Here is a 23552-nt window from a genome sequence, read left to right as displayed (position 1 = left end):
TCTCAGATGGAATGGACAGGGCTAGCTTGGAAGTATGGCGGTTTAGGACTCTTGAGTTCAGCCTCATTTCTGGGTTACCTTGAAGAAACCACTTTACATCTTTGTGTTCCCTTATTTTCTCACTTAAAAGGGGGGAGCCTTCCTCTTGTCCTATTTTTTGTTCTTTTGCCTTTGTTAGAAAACAAAATTTGATGGCGTAAATTCGAAGCTCGAATTGGCTTTATAAACACGAGTGATGAATCCGGCATCTAAGTAAATAGAGGGAAGCTCTACTGAGCTATACAAAGGCTTTTACAGATGGGGGCATAAAAAAGAAAAGCAATTTGGGGCGCCTGGGTGGGTTAGGCCTCTGCCTTCTGCTCTGGTCACGATCTCAGGGTCCTGGAATCGAGTCCCGCATTGGGCTCTCTGCTCAGCGGGGAGCCTGCTTCCTCCTCTCTCTGCCTACTTGTGATCTCTGTTAAATAAATAAATAAAATCTTAAAAAAAAAAAAAAAGAAAGAAAGCAATTTATCAGCAAGGAACGAATTATTTAGGCCCTTGTAAGGGGAGAGGAACAGGTCTGTCAGTAAACTTTCTAGTACTGAGGAAATTTCATTTGACTGGCTTAAGGTCACATTCCTGGGAGGTTCCTCAATTCAACCCAGATAATCTAAGTCCAATTTTTCATTCCACTGTAGCCTCTCTCCCTTAGGGAAGGATGTGCTCCTCCAGGGGCGTCTGGATGTAAAGAGAATCCAGTAGCGACTTTAAAGTGAGAAAACTGGGCAGACACCATCTTAATCAGAGGTTCAAGGTTAACATTACTATTAATAGAATGTAAATGTGCAGGCAGGCAGGCAGGCTTTGGAGTCACAATCCAGAATTCCAGTTTGTACTCTTGCCACTGAATGGCCTCAAGTTCATCACTTTGAGCCTCCATTTTACTATCTGTAAAATAGAAATAATCATCCCTGAAAGTGGCCAGGAAGACTAACTGACAGTTACATGTGGCACATCTAACCAAGATTGGGACATAGTAATAAATGTTGATAGTTGTCCTGGGACTAAGTGAATATAGGTGTGGTATTGGTTGCTAGGATGGGGAAGACAGAAGAGCAGGTCTGAATTACATGAGGAAAAATAACAGTATGAGTGTTTTCAGTGATTTGTAGGTATGACTGCAAATTCTCAAGGTCCTGTTCTGTAGGGTGCCTTGAGGAAACCCTCTTGCCCACAGAACTTTGCTTAATGGGAACCTGTTAATAAGGGACAAACACTGTCCTTCTGAGGTCTTTACTGAAGACCCTCTTCTCCTAGCCAAATAGCAAGATGATCATGGAATCCTGTCCGCAAATGTCCTGGCCACAGAGGAGCCCTACAGACAAACAGACTTGATAATTGAAATAGGCTGGGAGTGACAGCAATTTCTGTTCTAGAGCTATGCAATAGGAGACATTTCCTAAAAGTCCAGATAACAGGGTCAGTTGGCCACAGCTAGTCTTGTTTGAAGTTGTTTTGTATGGTTTGGGGCCAGAAGCCAAATGTAAGAACAACTACTTCCCACGGAAAATTTCTATATGCTGGGAGAGATCAGTTCCCCCCATCCCTTTTCTCAGCCACACTGAAACCAGATCATTCTAGCTGCTTATTTGAAACATTAAGCAGGATAGGGTCTACTTCTCAGGACCTGGGAAGGAACTGCAGTTTCTGTCCTCTAGTCACTGTTAGTTCAGCATTAAAAACGAAACCAAAAAACAAAACAAATCCCCTTAGCCTCTCACTGCTGATTCTATTTTAAATGAGAGCATGGTTTCTTAACAAGAAAAAGGTCCACTGAAGCTGGAGAGTAGGACAGCATTTTGAGGTTAATCTTGGTAACGAACTGATGGTTGTCTACTCAGAACCCATGCTGGGGTCCTGTTTTAGAGCAACTTTAGTTGTCTTAGAAAAGCAGATGTCTTCATTTTTGTTCTCTTCAACATAGGGGACAAATCCAGTCTCATCCCAGTAGGTCTTTCCAGTTTTTTCTACCCACTCCACAGTACAGACAGGTTATAACCTGCCCACTCAGAAAAGCAGAGAGGCAGAAATCCATATGATTCAATCATATAGAAAGAAAGAAGGCTTCACTGTAGTTAGGGAAAACCTCCCTACTCAAACTAACAGAACAGTGTGCAAATAAAGGACCAAAAAAGTTTAATTATAAATGCAGTCTTACATCTTTTAAGGAAATGCAAGTGAGGCAGCCCCTTGAAGGACTTTTATAAGAGCACTTGACTCCCTGTGATATTTGTAGAGTTACCTGAGTATTTGAAGTTACAGTTCAAGGAAACAAAGGAACTCCAATACAGTAATATACAATCCAGTGCTGCCATTCCTGGTTTTTAGTAAATGAAAGCATACCATATATACAAATACTTTTGTATATAACTCTAATAAGAGAAAAACAAAAAATAAGGGGGGGCTGGAGATACCAACAATATTAAATAGAAGTAATTAACCTAAAGGAGTTCAGATGGAATTATATCCAAAACAAGGAGGGTGTAGAAATAGAGTAAGTCTAATAACCCCATGAGTCACCCCTGATAACGTTTTAGATTATTAACCAGATAAAAAGTGGCAGAGTGGGCTTGACTGAAATAATTCATTTAGGATGAGATCTTTGTGGGCAAGTGAGTAATTTTTCACTTAAATTTCCGATCCACTGACATTGATGTCAATCTCTTGATAAAAAATTAATACCTGAATTTTAAATAGAGTTATTGTAAGTCTTATGAAATTATATTCTTCTGCACTCTGATACAAGATCATAAAAGACAGAGCAAGAATTTATTGTTATGAGCTGCTGGATCAGTTTTAAACCACTCTGATAACAAGTGAGATCCTTCCCTCCTGACCCAGGCTGTGAAATGCTGCCTTCCCCAATTACCCAAAAGAGCAGAAGAATAAGGCAATTGCTCATTTTACTTTGTTTTTATTTCAACATAACATGCAGTAAAAAAAATTAACAGGGTTTATTAGCATTTACAATGCTTACAAAGAAAAAGGACTCTAAAAGCAATTTAGTTCAGATTTAAGAAATCGCTCTAATTGAACACTTACAATAAATCTATTTCCAAATGTTCAGTTTGGACCAAAATTTAAAATAGCATTTGGTAGGTATTTATGTTTGCTGTCTATCTGTAGTATTTTTATATAACCTCTGATTCTTGGGATATCCAGCCCCCATTTTCCTAACACAGCAGGGAAGACATATACATGTGGCCACTTAAATTAAGGAAGAAATGGAGTAAGGGAGATCCCAGGCTGCAAAAATATATACAAGCATTTACCTTTTCCAGAACTAAACGTTTCTTCCATAAAAATATTAAATAGCCAAGCCCTATAGAACTAGGGCCAGGGCTACTTCAAATATAACTATTCTGTATTTTAAAAATATAGGGCAGAAAGCCTTTTGGGTGATATTTATACATTTTCACACAATATTTCTAGGTCCCTAAATGAATCATCAAGCATTATGTAGAACAAAAAAAGGTCTACTTTCTTACATTATTTAATTTAATCTCATAAATCTCTAGTAAATATTGTAGATAACTACATTTTAATGAGAATTCACCTCCATGGTAAGTCTTTATAGAAGGCTTAATCTCCACAGCCATATATTACCAAAGTTCAGATTTATATAATGAATGGGTAGTTGGCAGACATTCGCTCTGTAAGACAAAGCAATAGCATTTTCCCCCTACCAACAAAAAGGCAGAGTCCCTACTTTGGAAACAACTAGGGCTTTTAGAGACCATACATTTCCTGGAGTATATGGAATAAAAAACAAAATAAAGATAGGGTTGGGGAGAACCTAATCTCCCCCTTTACACTGACAATTTCTAGATGAGGCAACCCTTTAACTCACTTAAGTCTGCTTTATGATGGCAGTGTTTTAGAGCACAGGTACACAAGTTTAAAAATGTTTTTGTTGTTGTTCCAGGATGTAAGAGTAGTTAGGGACAAAGAAAAACCATTTTCCTTCCATATGGAACAGGGGTTTGCTACTCTGCTTATTTTTGGCTCAGTGCTACTTGTTCATGTTATGCTACTGAAACCTGCTAAAGTCCTGTTTCACGAATTATGAGGCTGTCCTCAGGGTTTAGCTGTGATGGGCTCTCATTTGACTGAGGATTCATCCCACTATCCATAAAGTCAAATCCCTGACAGCAGCCTTCCTGACAGAGTCTAAGTTAGGCCAAGTTAAAATAATTAACTACAGAGATGTTCAAAAGTGCACTAATCAGATACTAATGGAGCAGGATGAAATTAAATAGTCATAGGGGATAAAAAGGAAAGCCTGTTAAAATTTTTAGGAGTGAGAGAGTATCCAATTCAGACAATGTCAAGAATGGAAAAGACTATTCCAAGGTGTGAGAGAAATGATAAGTTTGAAGACTTTTAATTCATACAGAGAATACATTTCTGTGGTTACTAGAAATGTATTGCTAGTAAATGTATTACTCCCTTCTATTTAGCCAGTACCACAGCTCTCCCTCCCTAATGAAAATGTAATTTAGAGAATGTTTCACTGACCTCTTTCTTTGGGTGTAAAGTACTCTAGTTATAACTTGAACTCCTTAGCAATAATTAAATATAACTGAAGTTGCTGGATTATGATGAAATTATAGATACAATTTATATATAGGAACATACAAAAATTGTCAATGATGGCCTTTGATGAATTTATCCAAATTAATTCCAATTCTAGATTAAGCTTTTATAAAACGACCGTGAAGGAAGCACAGTGTTAATATTGTTTGTAAAGTTTAGTATTTGCAAGGCAATTAAAACAAACTTCCAAATGAAGAAAGTTATAGGGTCATTTGCAGGCTGGGACCAACTTCTCCCTGAATTCAAAGTAACCAAACTACTTTGTAGACCGATGCAAGAGTCTTGTATCACTTTCCAACGATACCAGCAAAATGATGCCTGAATTCATGCTCCGGAAAGGAAAAACAACAGTCAGGCCAGGCTGAAATGAGAGGGAGAGCACAAGCCAGAAGTTCACTCACATCCCCAGAAGCTGGGCTGAGTTTGCACTTTTAATAAATACCTCTTACCAAGAGGCTTAAGGTCTTAATATTTCATTTACCAAGGGACGTCCCTGAATATCTGCAGAAATCTCTAAATGAAAAAAATCTACTTCCAAGTGAGACTTTTGACACACATATACAAAATTGTTAAGGTAACAATCTAGTGGAATAAGACAAGGCAGATTTCATTGCTGTGTTAAATCTCATGTTAAGTAAGATTTGACTAGTCATTTGCAGATCTGATTTCTGGAAATATTACGTAGAAATCCAGAATCACTGGGAGATAAATCTCAATGATAACATTAATTTACTTACACTCAAATAACTCTCTAAACAGTCACAGCCCAATTTTACAACAAGATGTGCAACAAGCAGAGAAGGAAAAGGACAGACGTTGCAATTAAGTTCTTGTCCTTTGGTGGCACAAGTTCTTGGAAGTTACTCTTGTCCAAATCCTTCTGTTTCTTCAATGGCAAATAACAGCTTTTCCTTCAGTTGCTCATAGCTCTTGTAGGGTGGCAGGTCCAGGCGATTAAAACTAAAAGTAAGAATTGTTAGCTTGAGAAAAGGAAATATACAAAGAATCATATGAGCAGTGTAGTATATAACAACACTGGTTTTAAAGTCAGGTAAAAATGAGTTCAAATCCCAGCTCTGTCACTGGGCCTTTGAACATTGCTTTTACCTTTCTCAATTTTGGTTTCTTCTTTGGTAGCATGGGAGTAACAATATTTACCTTTTAGGGTAGAATGAAGAACAAGTGTTTATACAACACAGGGGCAAGAGTTAGTCCTCTCATACTCTCCTTAATCTAGATTAGTGACCAGCAAACTTTTTCTGTGGAGGGCTAGACAGTAAATATAGGTTTTAAGTACAGATCTTCTCTGACATGAGTTACATGTGGATAAACCCTATGATAGTTAAAAGTATCGTAAGTAAAAAATGCATTTTAATAAATCTAACCTGCCAAATATCGTAACTTAGCCTACCTTAAATGTGTTAAGAAAACCTTCATTAGCCTATAGCTGGGCACAATTATTGAACATAAAACCTATTTTATAATAAATTGTTGAATATCATGTAATTTATTGAATAATGTACTCAAAGTGAAAAACAGAATAGTTGTATGGATATAGACTGGTTTAAATACACTGGTTGTTTACCCTCATGACTGCTGGCTGAATGGGAGACACAATTCACTACCACTGCCCAGCATCATGAGGGAATATCATACATATATTGCTAGCCAAAGAAAAGATGAAATTAAAAATTCGAAGTACAGTTTCTACCAAATGCATATTATTTTCACACCATCATAAAGTCAGTCAAGAAATCTTAAAGTCAAACCATCTTAAGTCAGGGACTGTGTACTACTTTAAGAAACAATTTTCTGCTTTAGTATCTAATATTCTAGTCCTACTGAATTTCTTGTCCTATTCTTACCTGTGAGGTCTTAAAGGGCATCTTCTAATTTGGGGCTACATTATTACCACCTTCATAAGGCACTGAGTTTGCCATTAAGGTTTTGGGCCTTCTGTTATATTTTAAGGATAAGGCCTAGGCAGATGTTTGACATCAGAAAAAATAATGCTATCTACAAAGAGAAAATAAGTCTATAATTATAACTTTTGTTACTTCTTGCAAATGAAAACTTGGAACTTGACAAACTAAAATGAGGCTGGGTTTTGTGTGTGACTGAGAAAAACTGTTCACAGGAGTATAATGGCACAGTCTGTTCCAAGTTTGAAAAAAAGACAAGGTCAAATAAAAAATGTGCATGTGTACAAGATGAATGTACAAAAATCAACAGTATTTCTGTACACTAGCAATAATCTTAACAATCTGAAATGAAATTAAGGAAACAATTCCATTTATAATAGCTTCAAAAAGAATAAGTGTCCCCCAAAACTGATCTATACATTCAGAGAAATTTGTATCAAAATCCCAGTTGACCTCTTTGTAGAAATGGACAAGCAGATCCTAAAATTCATATGGAAATCCAAAGGACTGAGAATATCCAAAATGATCTTGAAAAAGTTGGAGAATTCAAACCTCCTAATTTCAAAACTTATTACAAAGCTATAGTAATCAAGACAGTGTGGTACTACCATTAAGGAAAGACAAACAGATCAATGAAATAGATTCAGGAATCCCAAAATAAACTCATGTATTTATTTATGGTAAATTGATTTTCAACAAATGTGGCAATGTTATTTTTTTAAAAACCACATGTATGTATATAAATCAAAATATAAAGGAACAGACACTAAAACAAATATAAAGGGCAGATGGGAAAATAAAGGAATATCCAGCAAGGCTACTGAAATGTCTCACAAAATACAGTTCAAATACTGTTGATGTTAGGTGGGATTCCTACATATTGTATTTTGAATTAAAATTAGGGTTGTTTTTAGTTCTGTACATTTTTGGAAATGTGGTTAAGCTACATTTATAGTAAGAAAATATTTCTGTTCTCCCCAAAACTATGAAAAGTTGGTATCTTCTGCTTTCAGAGAAAAGTTAAAAGTTTTCCTAATATCACATTAAAAAAAAAAATCCATGGCTAGGAAAAGGGACTGACTGCAAAGGGCCATAAGGAATCATTCTGGAGTGAAAGAAATAATCTAAAATTGGTTGATGGTTACTACTCTGTAATCTTCTAAATATCACTGAATTTAAATGGATAACCTTATGACCTTTAGTAGTTTTACTGTATATAAATTATGCCTTGCTAAAGCTATAAAAATATAATTCAATACCATAGGGAAAATATTTCATTTCTAATTTCCAACAGGCTTTAATATCTACAGGGTAACTGGAAAAAAGATATTTTCTCTACTCTTTCTGATTTTACTTACCACGTATGACTTCTGGGTAACCAATTTTCTTTCCCAACTTTTTCAATGCAGAATTTTTGTGGTCCATTACTCCCTAAAACAGTGAAATCATCAATAGTTTGACACTTGGTGGTTCTCAAATTGTGACCCCCTCAGTCCTGCAGCATCAGCATCACCCAGGACCTTATCAGAACCACAAATCTGGGCTCCTGGGTATCTCAGTCGGTCAAGCGTCTGACTCGTTGATTTCAGCTCAGGTCATGATCTCAGGATCATGAAATCAAGCCCTGCATCAGGCTCCATGCTAGTGTGGATTCTGCTTGGGTTTCTGGCTCTCCTTCTTCCCCTTCCCCGACTTGTGCACACTCTCTCTCTAAAATAAGTAAAATCTTTCAAAGGAAAAAACCAAAACCAAACACAAATCCATGGGCCCTAACCAAAGCCTACCGAACTGAATCAGAAACTTTGAGGTAAGGCTAAGCAATGTGCGTCTGAACAGGCTTCCAGGTGATTCTGAAGAGTGCTAAAGTTTGAGAACCATTTTGTTAATGTATGCCCAAGAGAAGAAAATGCAGTTTTATCTGGCATTACTTTGCCAGAATAACAGAATGCTATAACTAACAGAACACTGAAAAAGCTTAATTTTAGCTTTAAACACAACAGGAAAACTACAACCGTCTTATACAATAAAGCTTGATTTAAATATAATCTAGTGAATTTAATATTAACAGTGCTTGTGCTTATAGGTCCTACAGAAACCTTATATACTTACAACCCACTTCTTGTCTCTCCTCTCAGTTACCTTCTGTTGTCAACAGAGTGAATGGTGATCCTAAAGCACTGGTTTTCTAAAAGGTCACTACCAATCCCTAGAAAGTATTTATTGGTAGTTACAATGATTGGTGGTGTTACTGCACTTTAGAATGGGCCAGGCAAACTGAATGTTGGCAATGTGTGGGGCAGTCACACTCAAAGAATTTTCTCATGTCCTCATGTCCCCCTTGACCAGTACAAATAAGCACTGGTAGTACTTCTGATTGAATAACATCAAAGTATTTGCACAAGTAGTTAACATGAAAAGCCCAGTAAGATAGGAAATGGTGATTATGAAAAACGACAGTTAAAATTATTAAATAATTAAACTCAAAATTACATTAACTCACTCTGAACATTCTCTCTAGTCAATATATTACAGCATTTCTAACCACAAAGAATAGAACATTTTAATAGTGCTAATTAATATATAACAGAAGAGTCTGGATTGCATTAAGAAGACAAGAGAATCAAATACTAAAAGAGAAAAATAGGAAATGAAGGGATCTTAGTGAATTTCACCAGTAAAGCTATCTTTCAAATATATCATATCATCCTAAGTGCTTTCTAAAACTTTACAGAATGGTAAGACATCAAGTTGTATACATTATACATACTGAAATTATTTTGAGGTTGCCTGTTTTCAATCTTATTCTGACATTGCCCCTAAGCCACACAAGTTTCATGTGGACTCTTGCACCTATGTTCCTATTTTCAACCCATTTCAACTTTCAAATAATATGGTCTCCGAGGACTTTCTATGTATCAGTGGAATTTCATCATAGATACTACCTCATTTTTCTCCACTTTGATCATCTCTAATTTATTCTGGCAAGTCTATTATCCCTACTTCATTTAGATTATTTCCCTGTTTTTCTTTCTTTTCTAAGTAGGTTCCACAGCAGCATGGAGCCCAGCGTAGGGCTTGAGCTCACAACCATGAAATCAAGACCTGAGCCGAGATCAAGAGTTGGATGCTACACTAACTGAGCCACCCAGCTGTCCCTCCCTCTTTTTCTTACCATACTTAAGTCTATTATTTCTTGCCGTTTCTTTTCTTTTAAAGGTTTTATTTATTTATTTGTCAGAGCAAGAAAGTGAGCAGACTTTCAGGGAAGCAGCAGGGAGAGGAAGAAGCAGGCTCCCTGCTCAGCGGACTGGATCTCAGGACCCTGGAATCATGACCTGAGCCAAAGGCACATGCTTAACCAACTGAGCCACCCAGATATCTCTATTTCTTGCTCTTTCTGTCTGTTCTTTCATATTCCAGTGTTTATTATAGAGAAAGCTTTCTGATCTCACCTTAAACCCAAACCTTTTAAGTAGGAACAATTACCTATTAACTAGTGTCTTCTAACAGTTTTTCCGAAATATACACTGACTAAAGTATTATTTCCTTATAAGTCACTTAAAAAAAATTAACATATAATGTATTATTTGCCCCAGGGTACAGGTCTATGAATCATCAGGCTTACACACTTGACAGCACTCATCATAGCACATACCCTCCCATAACCCAACCACCCTATAAGTCACTTCTTAAAAATTTTAGTTAGGCTAAGTTTTTGTATTTTTTTTGAGATTGTAGGTACTTTTATTTCATGTCTTCCAGTTTTATTCCAGAATATTGTAGAGGATATTATAAATATTTGTTACAGAAAAGGGATGTTAGATCTGTCAAAGTTGAAATCCAACACATTACATTGTTATATACATTATTCTTCCTCCTCCTACACTGAGTGGAAGGTTAAACCAGATGGCCTCTAAAATTCTATGAACCACAATCTCCTCTCCGCCTTCCACAGGTATCCTCCTATATTAGAGCTCCATCCAACCCCAAATATTATTCCCAAGAGCAGATCTAGTTGTTATCTCTTAAATGATCAGGTTTCTAGTTTATACTGAAACTTAGGCCACTTTTTTCCTTATTATGATACTACCTTATTTCCTGACCTACCAACATGGTTTTTCTTTTTCAAATTAAGACAGCATTCTCAAAAGATACCCCTCTCCAAAAATTTACTTAGTAATAATAAACATTCTCTGAGACCTCTCTAGAGCTGGATTAAAAAATCTCCTTTCTATATTGCTTCTGAGAGACAGAATATTTATTTCTCCTCTTCCCTCTCTGGCTCTAAATTCTTTTAAGGTTGCCTCTAGGCTATTTCTGTCTCATCCCTAAATACAAGTGTTTCTAAGCATCAGTCCTCTACTCTTTATATTCCATTTTTGCATTAGCCAACCTATTCTAATAGCTTCAAGTGTCACTGCTCTACTCCTACTTTGGCAACACCCACTCAACTGTCCCTCTGGCTTCCTGGTATTCTGTTGTCTGGCTATCACCTTGAACTCGAGTTTCTAAGCCATTCATTATCTTCCCTCAAAACCTCTAAACCATGTTCTTTACACTTTGTAACTTCTCCATTTCTCAAAACATGGTTTTATCCTTGACATTCTTCTAATCTCTAATCAAGTTCTGTTGCTACCTTTGGAACTTCTCTAGCATTTATCCCTTCTTTTCCGTCCCTACCTCCATCTCCTAAAATTAACTGCTCCAATATTTTCTTCCTCTCTTCAGGGTTTCCCTTATCCTTTAATGTATGCTATACCTTGCTATCAAGTCTTCCTAATATGCAGCTTCAGCAAGCTTTCCTCTCTTCAAAAATTTCCACAGCTTCCAATACCCTCAGAGTAATGGCCAAAATTCTTCTGGTCTGGTTTTTAGTCACTGTATCCAAAATTGCCTACTTAGTTTTTTACTTCTGCTTCAGCTGAAACAGACTTAGGGATCTTAACCTGTTCTCCTGTGGTACTTGGCATAATGCTGGTGTTAAAGATTTGAATTTACTTTATTATAAATCACAAAAGTATTTTCATGGTCATTCATGTCCAAACAACACACATTTTGATCAGTGAATACCATGTGACAAGTACTATGCGAGGCACCAGAAATAAAAAGATGAAAATATGGATCTGTATCTCAAGGAGCTCCAGGTGTAATAGAGAAGACTGTTAAACTCATTAAAATATAGTATAATACAATCAAAAGTGCCTGGCTCATAGGAGACCTAAAATGTTTACCAATGACTGAATGACCAAATAGATTTACATATAGAATATTGCTATCCTATGAAGTTAAAATGTGGGATCCAGCCTTAGGTTAAAAATTTCTAGGGGTAAAGACTACAAAGTGAATTAAAAGTTTACACAAATCCAGGGTAACTGTGACTGGTTGGGAAATGTCTATTCTTTGTTATTTCTGGTAAGTTTTATAGACATTGATTTGATATAACTGTGTTGTAATTTTCTGTGTAGGAAAAGTGATCCTGTATACATACCCATGAGGTCAGCAAATCCTCCAACTGGCAATCGGCAGGTTCCAGTAACAAACTGCAGAAGTCTCATTCTCTTCTCATTATCAATTTCTTTAACAAACTGTTAAAAAAACATACACACACACGTAAAGAGATATATAGGTCCTATGTTACGTTTAGCATAAATAAGAATGATATACAATCATTTCAAATGAACTCCCAGTGTTAGATGCACTAGATAATAATGACTATACCCCACTACTGTGGATGGATATTTCTCCATGTTTGTCGAAGCCCTGCCAACCTTCCCCGATATAAATCTTAGGACCATATCCTTTTAGGGAGACAGAAAAAGGAGGGTACCCTGGGCCTAAGAGCTCCCTACTCAAAGCCTCAAGATGAGCTATTTTAGAGAAGCCCCTTATTTTACCTCCCAGATAGGCTTGTCCTATAGGATACTCATGTGGTTACACAGGACACAGAGCTTGAGTGAGTCTGGACTTTTTAAATTTTATGAATACATGAAATCAAGCTCCTAGAATTCTGATCCAGATATTAATGTTTGCTCTTTTTTTTTCTTTTTAAAGATTTTATTTATTTGACAGAGAGAGATCACAGTAGGAAGAGAGGCAGGCAGAGAGAGGGGAAGGGAAGGAAGCAGGCCCCTGCTGAGCAGAGAGCCCGATGCAGGACTCGATCCCAGGACCCTGAGATCATGACCTGAGCCGAAGGCAGTGGCTTAACCCACTGAGCCACCCAGGCGCCCTGCTCTTTTTTTTAATGTTTGCTAGGTTTTGGTGTAGCTACATACTATCAGAATCAGGTGGTTTCCAACTCCTACAACTCTGGCTCAAAACATTAGGTTTATGGAAGATGCTTTCCAGCCTGTAGCACAAATGTTTTGACTCAGCCAAATATTTTTTGTAAATATTGTACTACTGTCAAGTATTTTTTATTTTTTATTTTTTTTTTAAGATTTTATTTATTTATCTGGCAGAGAGAGAGTACATGCAAGCAGAGAAGCAGGCAGAGAGAGAGGAGGGGAAGCAGACTCCCTGCTGAGCAGAAAGCCTGATGCGGGGCTCCATCCCAGGATCCTGGGATCATGACCTGAGCTGAAGGCAAAGGCTTTAACCCACTGAGCCACCCAGGCGCCCCACTGTCAAGTATTTTAAAATGCTAATTCTATTTGCTATAGAAGTTCAGTTCATCTGAGTTTCTTATTAATTTTTTTTTTAAGATTTTATTTATTTATTTGACAGAGAGAGAGAGAGAGATCACAAGTAGGCCGACGGGCAGGCAGAGAGTGAGGGGGAAGTAGGTTCCCTGCTGAGCAGAGCTCCATGCGGGGCTTGATCCCAGGACCCTGAGATCATGACCCAACCCAAAGGCAGAAGCTTGACCCACTGACCACTCAGGCACCCCCTTATGAATTTCTTTATATAAGTAACAGACATCTTTTAAAATTTTATTTTCTTATTGTGGTAAAATACATATAATTTTTCATTTTAAGCACACAATTCGATGGCATTAAGTATGTTCACACTGATAAATAGCTATTACCACTATATCCAGAACTTTGTGACCCTAAACAAAAACACTGAATTCATGAAATGTATCTTCTCATCCCCCAACCACCCTTGTTAACCTCTGTTCTACTTTGTCTCTATGAATTTGCCTATTCTAGATATTTCATATAAATGTCCTTTTGTGATTAGCTTATTTCACTCAGAATAATATTCTAAAGGTTTACCCCTGTTGCAGCCTGTCAGAATTTCCTTTCTCCTGAGGGTTGCTGGAATAGAAGGGGGTGGGAGGGATGGGGTGGCTGGGTGATGGACACTGGGGAGGATATAAGTTGTGGGGAGAATTATGGATAGTGTGATGAATCACAGACCTGTATCCCTGAAACAAATAATAAATTATATGTTAATTAAAAAAAAAGAACTTCCTTTCTCTTTAAGGCTGGATGATATTCCATTGTATGTGAACACCACATTTTGTTTATCCATTCACCTATAGATGGCAATTAAATTGCATCTACCTTTTCACTATGGTGAGTAATGCTGTTATGAAAGTAGGTATAGAAGTATGTGTTTGAGTCTTGCTTTCACTTCCTTTGGGAATACCTAGGAGAACTGCTGGATATTAATTTATATTTGCTTTTTGAGGAGCCATCAAATTGTTTTCCACAGTTGTGCACCATTTTACATTCCTACCAGCAATACAAGAGAGTTCCAATTTCTGTACATCCTCAACAAGGATGATTATTTTCTGTTTCTTGGTAATAGCCATGACAGTAATGGATATGAAATGGTGTCTCACTGTGGTTTTGATTTGCACTTCCCTAATGATTAGTGATTTGAGCATCTTCTCATGTGCTTATAGAAGGCTTTTTTTTTTTAAAGACACACCACTGTGATTCCAAACCTGATTGCTCCCTTAAGTTTTGCCTTCTGAACATTATATAATTCTTAATGAGGTATGAAGGATGAAAACCATACTTTAGACAGTTCCATAAAATTCCAAAAGCATTTAGATCAAATGCAGGGGAATCATCATCTGAGGTTGTCTTATACCCTGGGCAAAGGTAAAAGGTGTGTGTTGCTTACTCAGCAATAGTTTTTAAAAATGTTATAATCTTTTTTAAAAAATTTAATTCCAGTATAAACATGTAGTATTATATTAGTTTCAGGAGTACAATATAGTGATTCAACAATTCTATACACTACTCAGTGCTTGTCACGGTGAGTCTACTCTTAAACCCCTTCACCAATTTTACCTACTCCCACATGTCCGCTCTGATAACCATCAGTTTGCTCTCTCTAGTTAAGAGTAGGTTTCTTGGTTTATATTTTTCTTTGTCTGTTTCTTAAATTCCATATGAGTGAAATCATATGGCATTTGTCTTTTTCGGGCTGACTTATTTCACTTAGTACTATACCCTCTAAATCCATTCATGATATTACAAATGGCCAGAGTCCATTCCTTACCCCCTCAATAAAATTTCATTCTTTTTAATGGCTGAGTAATATTCCAGTGCGCGTGGTTGATATACACAAACATTTTATAAAACACACACACACACACACACACACACACACACACACCCATCTTGATCCATTCATCTATTAATGGACACTTGGGCTGCTTCCATAACTTAGCACTTACATCATCTATTCATTTATTATAATGCACAGAATGGAATGAGGGGCCTGAATATACTGATACATTTTGTTCTGTGACTTTCTTCCATATATGGTAAGCAGTTTCTAAAAAATTATGATGTTCTGCCAATTGAAATAAATCGAGACAAACCTGCCAAAACCACATGATTTGTTTGCTTGTCCTAGTGTAATGGCGGTAGATGGCATGTCTTTGCCAGTCATTCAAGTCAATTTCTTGCATTCCACATAAAAGGACCTTTGGAGATTTAAAGGAAAAAAAAAAGGTTTCTTTACAAGTTATATAAAACTGCTAGACATAGAGAAGAAAAGACTAATATTCAACAACTTTCAAAAAACAAATTAATCAGGAGGCTTAGGCGTGTAAGTTGTGCATCAAGAACTGTGTCTATATTACTTAAGAAGGTTGAGTTTTCATGGATGGTGTCACATATATATATACGTATTCAGGTAAGTCAGTCATTCACTGTAGAGAAGTTTTGATAGTAATTCTTTTTTGTGGGGGTAACTTTTTATTTATTTGATAAATTAATGGACTTTTTAAACCACTAGGGATACTTCAAAACATCCTGCTAGCATAAAAAATACTATTGCTACTGGAAAGATGAGAAAGTGAGCTAAAAGCAGACACCTGAAGGCATTATTTACCAGCATGCTGCAGAGGAAATAAGAAAAACTCATTACCTCTAATTCCTTTGCATCAAAGTATTGCAAATACTGCTGGGGAAGAATTTCATTAAAGCCCTCAAAGAAAGCTTGTGTCTGTTCTTCAACACCTCGAGACAACCTCCATTCAGCTACCATTCTGGTAAATAAATATTAAAAAAGCTATCAGGAAGTTTTAGATTTTACCTTTAATTCCAAGTGTAAAAATAATTTTTAAAAACTTTATTATGAAAAACTTCAAATACTTATAAAAGTAGGATATAATGAATCCTATGTATATCCCAGCTTCAACACAACACCAATCTATATCATTTTAAACGTAAATAATTCAGCATGTATCTCTTTAAGATAAATCCTCATTTTGAAACCACCACAATTCTATTATCACACAAAAATGTAAATAATTCCTTTATAGCCAAGTATTCAGTTCTCAAATTCTGACTCAATTTAACATACTGCTTTAATCAGCATCTAAAAAGGGTTCATACAATCTAAAATTCTCTTAAGTTTTTAGCTTATAGATTCCTCCTTGCTATTTTTTTAAATGAAAAAATTTTTTTGAAGATTTATTTATTTGAGAGAGAGAGAGATTAAGAGAGAGCGCATGTTTGGGTGGTTCAGTGGGTTAAAGGCTCTGCCTTCAGCTCAAGTCAGGATCCCAGGGTCCTGGGATCAAGCCCTGCATAGGGCTCTCTGCTCAGCAGGGAGCCTGCTTCTTTCTCTCTCTGCCTGCCTCTTCGCCTATGTATGGTCTCTGTCAAATAAATAAATAAAATCTTCAAAAAAAAAAAAAAAAAAGAGGGAGAGAAAGCGCATGCACACGCATCCAAGAGTATGAGAGTGTTTGGCACTGGGGGAGGGAAGGACTGACTAAAGGAGAGGGAGAGAAAATCTCCAGCAGACTCCCTGCTGAGCAAGGAGCCAGTAGAGGGGCTGGATCCCACCACCCTGAGATCATAACTGAGCCACCCAAGCAACCCTTGAATGAAAATACTTTTAGTGAAGATTCTCTACTAAATAGTCTAAATTTCATCTTTGACTTTTAAAAAAGATTTTATGTGAGGGGGTGAGAGAGAGAGAGAGAATGAACAGGTACAGAAGCAGAGGGAGAAGCAAACTCCCTGCTGAGCGGGGAGCCCAACACAGGGCTTGATCCCAGGACCCCAGGATCATGACCTGTGCCAAAGGCAGATGCTTAATTGATTGAATCACCCAGGCGCCCCTTGAGATTTTTTTCAATGACTTGATGTTACATGACACAGTGATTACAGAGCTGGTTTTTAAAAGAGTGATATAGCACTATTTTTAAAAAATGAAAGTTCTATATAACCAAAATTCTTTTCTATCCCTTTACATATAATCTTCAAACTGTGGTAAAACTGAAAATATACCAAGAAAGGGTGTATAAAACCTATCAGTACCCATTAGATTAATTCTCTGTAAAATTTAGTTTGAGTTCACCTGGAGCATATTCTCTCTACCCTGATGCCTCCACAAGAATCTGTTCTACCTTCTCATTTTTTCTGCCACTGGACTAGTTAAAAGAAATTTAGATCGTCTACTGAATTTGGTCCTTAATTTCTTGTAATGTAGTTTTTCTATCTACCATTTGGATGTAGCTGTAATTGTTCTCTTAAGGATTACTGTAACTTACTAGCCTCCACATCTTCTAAAGTTTCCTCATTTTCCGTGGCCTCTGAAATGCAGGACATGGCAGAATGGGATATCAACTCTGAGCTGCCTGACAGCACCATCACACACTACACTTCCCTACTTACTACTTGTGACTTGTGCTTTCCAGCCTTCGTATCTCTGCTCATGACTACAACTAGAAAAAATAATGTCTCCCTCCCTTGACTTCCCATAACACTTTCCTTGTTCCTCTCTCAACATACTTGTAGAAAGTGATCATGTCCATGTCATTGATCAAGTCTCATAATGATTAGTAAAAAGGCAAACATTATCTTTTGAAATACTGTCCACTACTATTACCAGGCAACTGTCAATGTGCTGTAGCCATTGTATGTTAAAAGGAGCATTCTCTCTCACCTGATATATTCCTCTTTATTTTCTTCTGTCACAAGAATATTGCCACCATTAGGTTTCAAATCATGACTCTTGATTTCACCTAAAATTTCTTTATCGACAGAGAAGTACATTTCCAAACCACATTCCTCAATATTGTTTTCTCTGCACAAATGAAATTAACACTATTTGTTAAACAAATTCAGTCGTAAAATTTTTTTAAAGAACTGTGTTCTTCAATAATTACTATAAAACTATAGCATCAAAATAAGAAAACTGGAGAGATTATATACTCAAGTCATATTTTTACCTAAGATATTGGGTGTATTCTGTAAAATCCATCATATTAAAACCCAAGACAAGTTTAATATTTAAATTCAATAAACCAATTACATGCCTACAGTTTGGATAAGTTACCAACACCATAATGAAAGCATATAAGATTATATTTTGATAAATTAAATGGAAACAAACTTACTTAACCCAGATGAGAGAATTGTAAAATTCTGGATCAATAGATTCTAAATCCTTGAGTCCAACTGGTTTGTTCAATATACGTTTATAGAATGGCAAAGAAAAACCTGTGTCTATGAATTTCCCATGGAAGAGAGCCTATATGAGAAGAAAATAATACCACCATTTATGATAATTTTATAATAGAATGTTAGATGAATTCTTCCCCTAAAGCTCCCCTGTCATCTATTATGGCACATTTTTGGGAAAAGGGCAAAGATAACAAACCAATCTTAAAATAATGTCTTAGTAATGAGAAAATTTCAAATGAGAAGATTAAAGAAACATGCTTTAGTATTGCTGAGCAACAGTTCTCCATTCATACTTACCATGGCAATAAACCTGCCAATAAAACGAAAGTATTTCAGGTGATCTGGATTGATGTAAGAAGCAGGATTAATCTGCAAGCAGTAGTTATCCTTCCCTGCATATTCAAACAGGCAATACATTGGGTTCAACACTTCGTGTGACAAAAGAAAGAACCACTCTCTGAAATCAAAAGAAAATTTAGGGTGAAAAACCATGCCAACAAATCAAACAGCAGTGCTACAAAGATCTCAGGAATCTACACTCCTCAGCTGGTGATAGTTTTTTAATCCCATGTTGATTTTTAACTGTTTCTGTTCAAACAGACATCTAGTTTATGAGACTGACGAGCTGCCTACTGTGCTAAGGAGGCAGGTCAGACATCTAGTTTAGAGAGATATTTACATTCTGCATATTATATCTCAAAGAATCTAAGACGTCAACTTAAAAGACACCATTATTTGATGAACCACTAAAAATTTTTCTAAATATAATTGTGATACATAGTCCAATGTCAGAGCCATTAAAATGTTAGTCTTAGAATCCATGAAATACTATATAGAGGCAAGTCTAAAATTCACTATTAACTCATGTAGTCAGAGCAGCTGAAAGAAGTCTAGTATTACTTCATTTGTTACTAAACCTCACAGAAATCCTCATCAAATGCCACTGCTCTCTAAATTTTAGGTAAATACAAGAAAACTTCCAATTTCACAAAGACAATAAAACACTTAACTGAAGCCACTCATTCATTAGAAAAATGCTCTGAGGAGCTCTAATTCAGCTGCTGTGAAAATACCAACCAATATTAACACAAGATTACAGTGACTACATAACATGGGTTGGCCTCATAGAACCGTAGGCAGAACAGATCTGGGGCAATACAGGTGATACTACCTTGTGTCTGAGATTTCTTTCTTTTTTTTTTTTTTAAAGATTTTTATTTATTTATTTGACACAGAGAGAGAGACAGTGGGAGAGGGAATATAAGCAGGGGGAGTGGGAGAAGGAGAAGCAGGATTCCCACTGAGCAGGGAGCCCGATATGGAGCTCGATGCCAAGACCCTGGGATCATGACCCTAGTGGAAGGCAGACACTTAATGACTGAGCCACCCAGGCACCCAAGATTTCTTTTTCTGTGAGTTCATGGCCTCTGGTGGTAATGCTGCTTTTACTTCTTAATACTATTTAATTTTCTAATTTAAGAATAAATGATTGCTCTCCTCCTGAACTGCCTTGAACTCATACAAAATTCAGTGTTTCTATTCATATTTACTATTTACCAGTGGCTGCTTCATACATTTTGAAATGTGAACTTTACTGTATAACATAAGTAAGAACTAAAATGCAGCTATCATTTAGTGAGCACACAAAAATGGAGGGTCTGAACTAGGTCATTAATTAACACTATTTCTACTCTTCACAATAATTCTAGAAAACTAGAAATGATTTTTTTTAATAGATGGAAGGTATGTACCCGAGGTTGTACTACTGAGTACAGAAAAAGGATTCAAATCCAGTCTTGACTCCAAAGTTCTTGCTTTCTACACTGCCACTGCTATGCAAATATTTAACCTGATAAGCTTTATTGTTATGCAACAAACAAAGGAATTTCTTTGCCACCAGGGTTTGTCCTCTAGGGTTTGATTAGAAGCTCCAATATTAAGAAAGCAGAATTTAAAATTTCAACTCCTATTTTACACAGCCCTCTGTATTCTTAAAGCAGATACATTAATCTCAGTTGGGAATTGAGTGGCTATCTCTGTTATCAGTAATCTGTGATGGGGAAAATAACCTGATCACAATAGGGCCTTGTATGCTCACTCTGTGGAAAAAAAAGAGGTGGTAGACTGGGGCTTCTGGTTTGATGATACAAAGCTTGCATCCATCTTCATTCTGTGCCATAGTTTAGTCTCTAAGCTTCATTATTACCTATAAAATTCTTACAGGGTTATCCTAAGGATTAAAAAGAGTAATGTGGGGGAAATCACCTAGCAGTCCCTTAGAGAAGTGCTGAATTAGTGTTTGCTGAACTTCTGTAGCTGCAGAATAAACGCACAATAATTTGCCACATTCATTTTCCTGAAATGTAAGATTGAGAAAATACTTGCAAGCAAAGTGAATGATACCTTTGGAAGAAAGGAACTAAGTTCTGAGTATTCATATTATCACTACCTTGCTACACCTCCATAATCTAAACCTTCTTCTCCTGGAAAAATCACCCACAAACGTCTTCGCAGATCTTGGGGACTGAAGCTCATTATCTACAAAATAATAAAGTAAAAGAATTGGTAAAAGCAGTTATTGAAACATCATTCTACCACTTCCAGGTCTAAGATATTCTTCATTATATGTAACTTGAGTTTCCCATGACAAAGAATGGTGTTCGTGGTCTAGTCAGCAACATACATACAGAAAATACATTAAAGTTTTATAATATTTTATGTAAATATTATATATATCTATGTTTTAATATACTTTATACATAATTTTCTTTTAATACCTTTTGACTTAGCAGGTTGCTTCTGTCACTTGCTTATTAGAGCAGAGTAACTGTAGGCATGGTCCTTTGTTAGGTCATTTGGGTGGTGAAGGGCTTGGTTTGGTTATGTTTGGATTTGTTTTATAGCCAAAAGTACACATAGCAGCATTTGGCTAACAGAAATGAAAACCAGTGGCTACCGAGAGAATATAGTTAATTTTGGAAACTCATTCTCAGTGGAAACCTATAAATACCTGGAAAAATACTCAAATTTTGTGTCCTACTACAGTGGTTAATAAGAACATCTTCGTGTTTGAAGGACAGCACCATTACTGAAATATAATGAGTAGACGATTTGGGTTTTTCCCTTGTAAAACTATTTAATTACTTGCCTAAAATTTGGCCAAAGGACAGTACATGCATTATTTACTTTTATAAAAAAAAGTAACAGGGCCTGGACAAAGAGAAGTGGACTCAATGCCATTCTTTTATGAAATCAGAATGAACTCTCACATTAAATATCCAAAGAGGCCCAGTAAGTAACCTGTTTATGCCAGGGCTCACTTCGAGTCACTTTCATGAATTCATCTGCTACTAAAAAATCCAGATGTAACAAAAAATTCAATGCTTATGGCAAATATTCTACAAATACACTAGGTTAGCTATATAGCAATACAAATGACAGACAGTAAAGGTTAAAATATTTGTTTTTATTGGTTTGTTTCTTGCTCCCTCTGGCTATTCCTTGTCCCTATGGCTGCTCCCCAAAACCTACAGCTGTTTTTGATCTCTCTTGACATTCCCCCAAACCTGAGACTGCCCTCCCTTGGAAATTTTACTTGTTTTTTTGCCCTGTGTCTGATATTTTAGGATTCCCTGGGAAAAATATCTTTAGATAGTGCCTTTTAATAAATGTCTAATATTAAAAAAATTTTTTTCTCCTGCAATTTCCCCAATGACCAAAACACTTACTATCCCAAACAACTTTATCCACCACTTAGGAAGAAAATTTGGTGCTAATTTTGCTATCAGCTCTGTCACTCTTCCAAAGCAAATTTTTCTTTTAAGTTTCGGTTTCACATGTATTTGGTGGATACCAAATCTAGGACAACAATTTTAAACAACTGTTTTAGTACCCTCTGGTCTGTCATTCTGCGAAAAGTCTTTAGGTTTCAAAAGTCAAAAAATAAAGGGATAGTCAATCATGTTTTGTACTTTTCAGCACTGCAATAACAAGTTATGTTCCAAGAAACTGGCCCACCAGAGGCTGACCACACAGTAGTTATGAATATGAAAATTAGAGGCAGGTAATGACTGGAGTTGGGAATGGTCTTGGAGACTTATATTAGATGAAGGGAATCACTCATGATTCTCTAAATGGCCTTAGTCAGGTTCTGCTGCTAAAAAGCTACCTGCTCTTACTTATTAGCAAGATGCCAACTGGCTTTTCTCTTCAATGTTAATTACAAAGATTCCATTAGGAAATGTACATAACTGACCTCCCAACCATCTCAGAAAATTTCTTTTTCCTCTGCATTCATTTTGAAGCTGTAGCTACCACAATTATCACAGGGGCTTGATAATAAAAAATTATGTCCATATCCGGCCATAAAATAAGGATTAAATTAACAGGTTCTGAGGACAATAAAAATAATTTGTTGACTACTTCTGAAAAAATATCTTTTTTTACTTTGGTATTGTAACCAATGACCAACTTCATTCCTACATAAAAAAAAAAAACTTTTATAAAAATTATGAATGACAAATGCTGATTGTAAAAATGCAAGTAACACACATGTGTAAAAGCAAAGTCATCCCCTCTTCCTTTCTACCCATCCAATAATGTTCATATGGATATTTCCAGACTTCTGTCTACCAAAAACCTACTTTTTTATTCAAATGTCTACTTCAAACTGAACATTTAGCTTAGAAATGAAAACCTGAAACTTACCAATTAAATTATTCTGACATTTCAAAAGCACAAGACATATATACATACAAAGCTATCTACATGTTCCTAAATTTTAAGTATGAATACATATGACAATACTTAATTTAAGGACTCCAAATCAAAAAGCCAAACTATTAAGACCTGGAACCAAAAGTGGTTTTGGACAGGCAGCCATTGGGCTTTATCAAGTGGATTAAAACAGTACCTGCTGAAAGGAATCTTCAAACAAGGTCTTTCTTGTCACTGTAATCTTTATGTGCTGTGGCATGGCCAGTTGCTGAAACGTAAGAATGACTAAGTCAACTCTCTCTATAATAAACAGCCTACTGAAAAACCAAAAGAGTGAAGTTCTATTTACTTTTATCTTTGCTTGGAGGAAAAAGTAGACTGTGAATATGAA

The 23552-nt window shown here is 36.3% G+C and overlaps 1 protein-coding gene across 10 annotated transcripts in view; it reads right to left on the bottom strand.

Annotated features, from left to right (window-relative positions):
• Positions 1–2161: 2161 nt before the first annotated feature.
• Positions 2162–23552, bottom strand: part of ITCH (itchy E3 ubiquitin protein ligase) — a 130156-nt gene continuing 108765 nt past the window's right edge. For 9 of the 10 annotated variants that reach the window (XM_045084102.1, XM_045084101.1, XM_013053384.2 and 6 more), the window contains 10 exons: positions 23358–23429; positions 20895–20983; positions 18743–18902; positions 18379–18512; positions 17925–18065; positions 15894–16014; positions 15343–15447; positions 12049–12145; positions 7919–7991; positions 2162–5598 (listed from right to left, as the gene is read on the bottom strand). In XM_045084102.1, the coding sequence (XP_044940037.1) occupies positions 5499–5598; positions 7919–7991; positions 12049–12145; positions 15343–15447; positions 15894–16014; positions 17925–18065; positions 18379–18512; positions 18743–18902; positions 20895–20983; positions 23358–23429 (1092 nt within the window). In that variant the 3' untranslated portion in view covers positions 2162–5498. Of the gene's footprint in view, positions 5619–7918; positions 7992–12048; positions 12146–15342; positions 15448–15893; positions 16015–17924; positions 18066–18378; positions 18513–18742; positions 18903–20894; positions 20984–23357; positions 23430–23552 lie in introns of all 10 variants that reach the window. The other variant, XM_013053386.2, reaches the window with a different exon arrangement.

Source organism: Mustela putorius, unplaced genomic scaffold, assembly GCF_011764305.1.
Source record: "Mustela putorius furo isolate JIRA1106 unplaced genomic scaffold, ASM1176430v1.1 tig00000743_pilon_pilon_pilon, whole genome shotgun sequence".
Lineage (NCBI taxonomy): Eukaryota > Metazoa > Chordata > Mammalia > Carnivora > Mustelidae > Mustela > Mustela putorius.
Note: the sequence above shows the minus strand (reverse complement) of the source record. Positions and strands in the feature narration are given on the sequence as shown.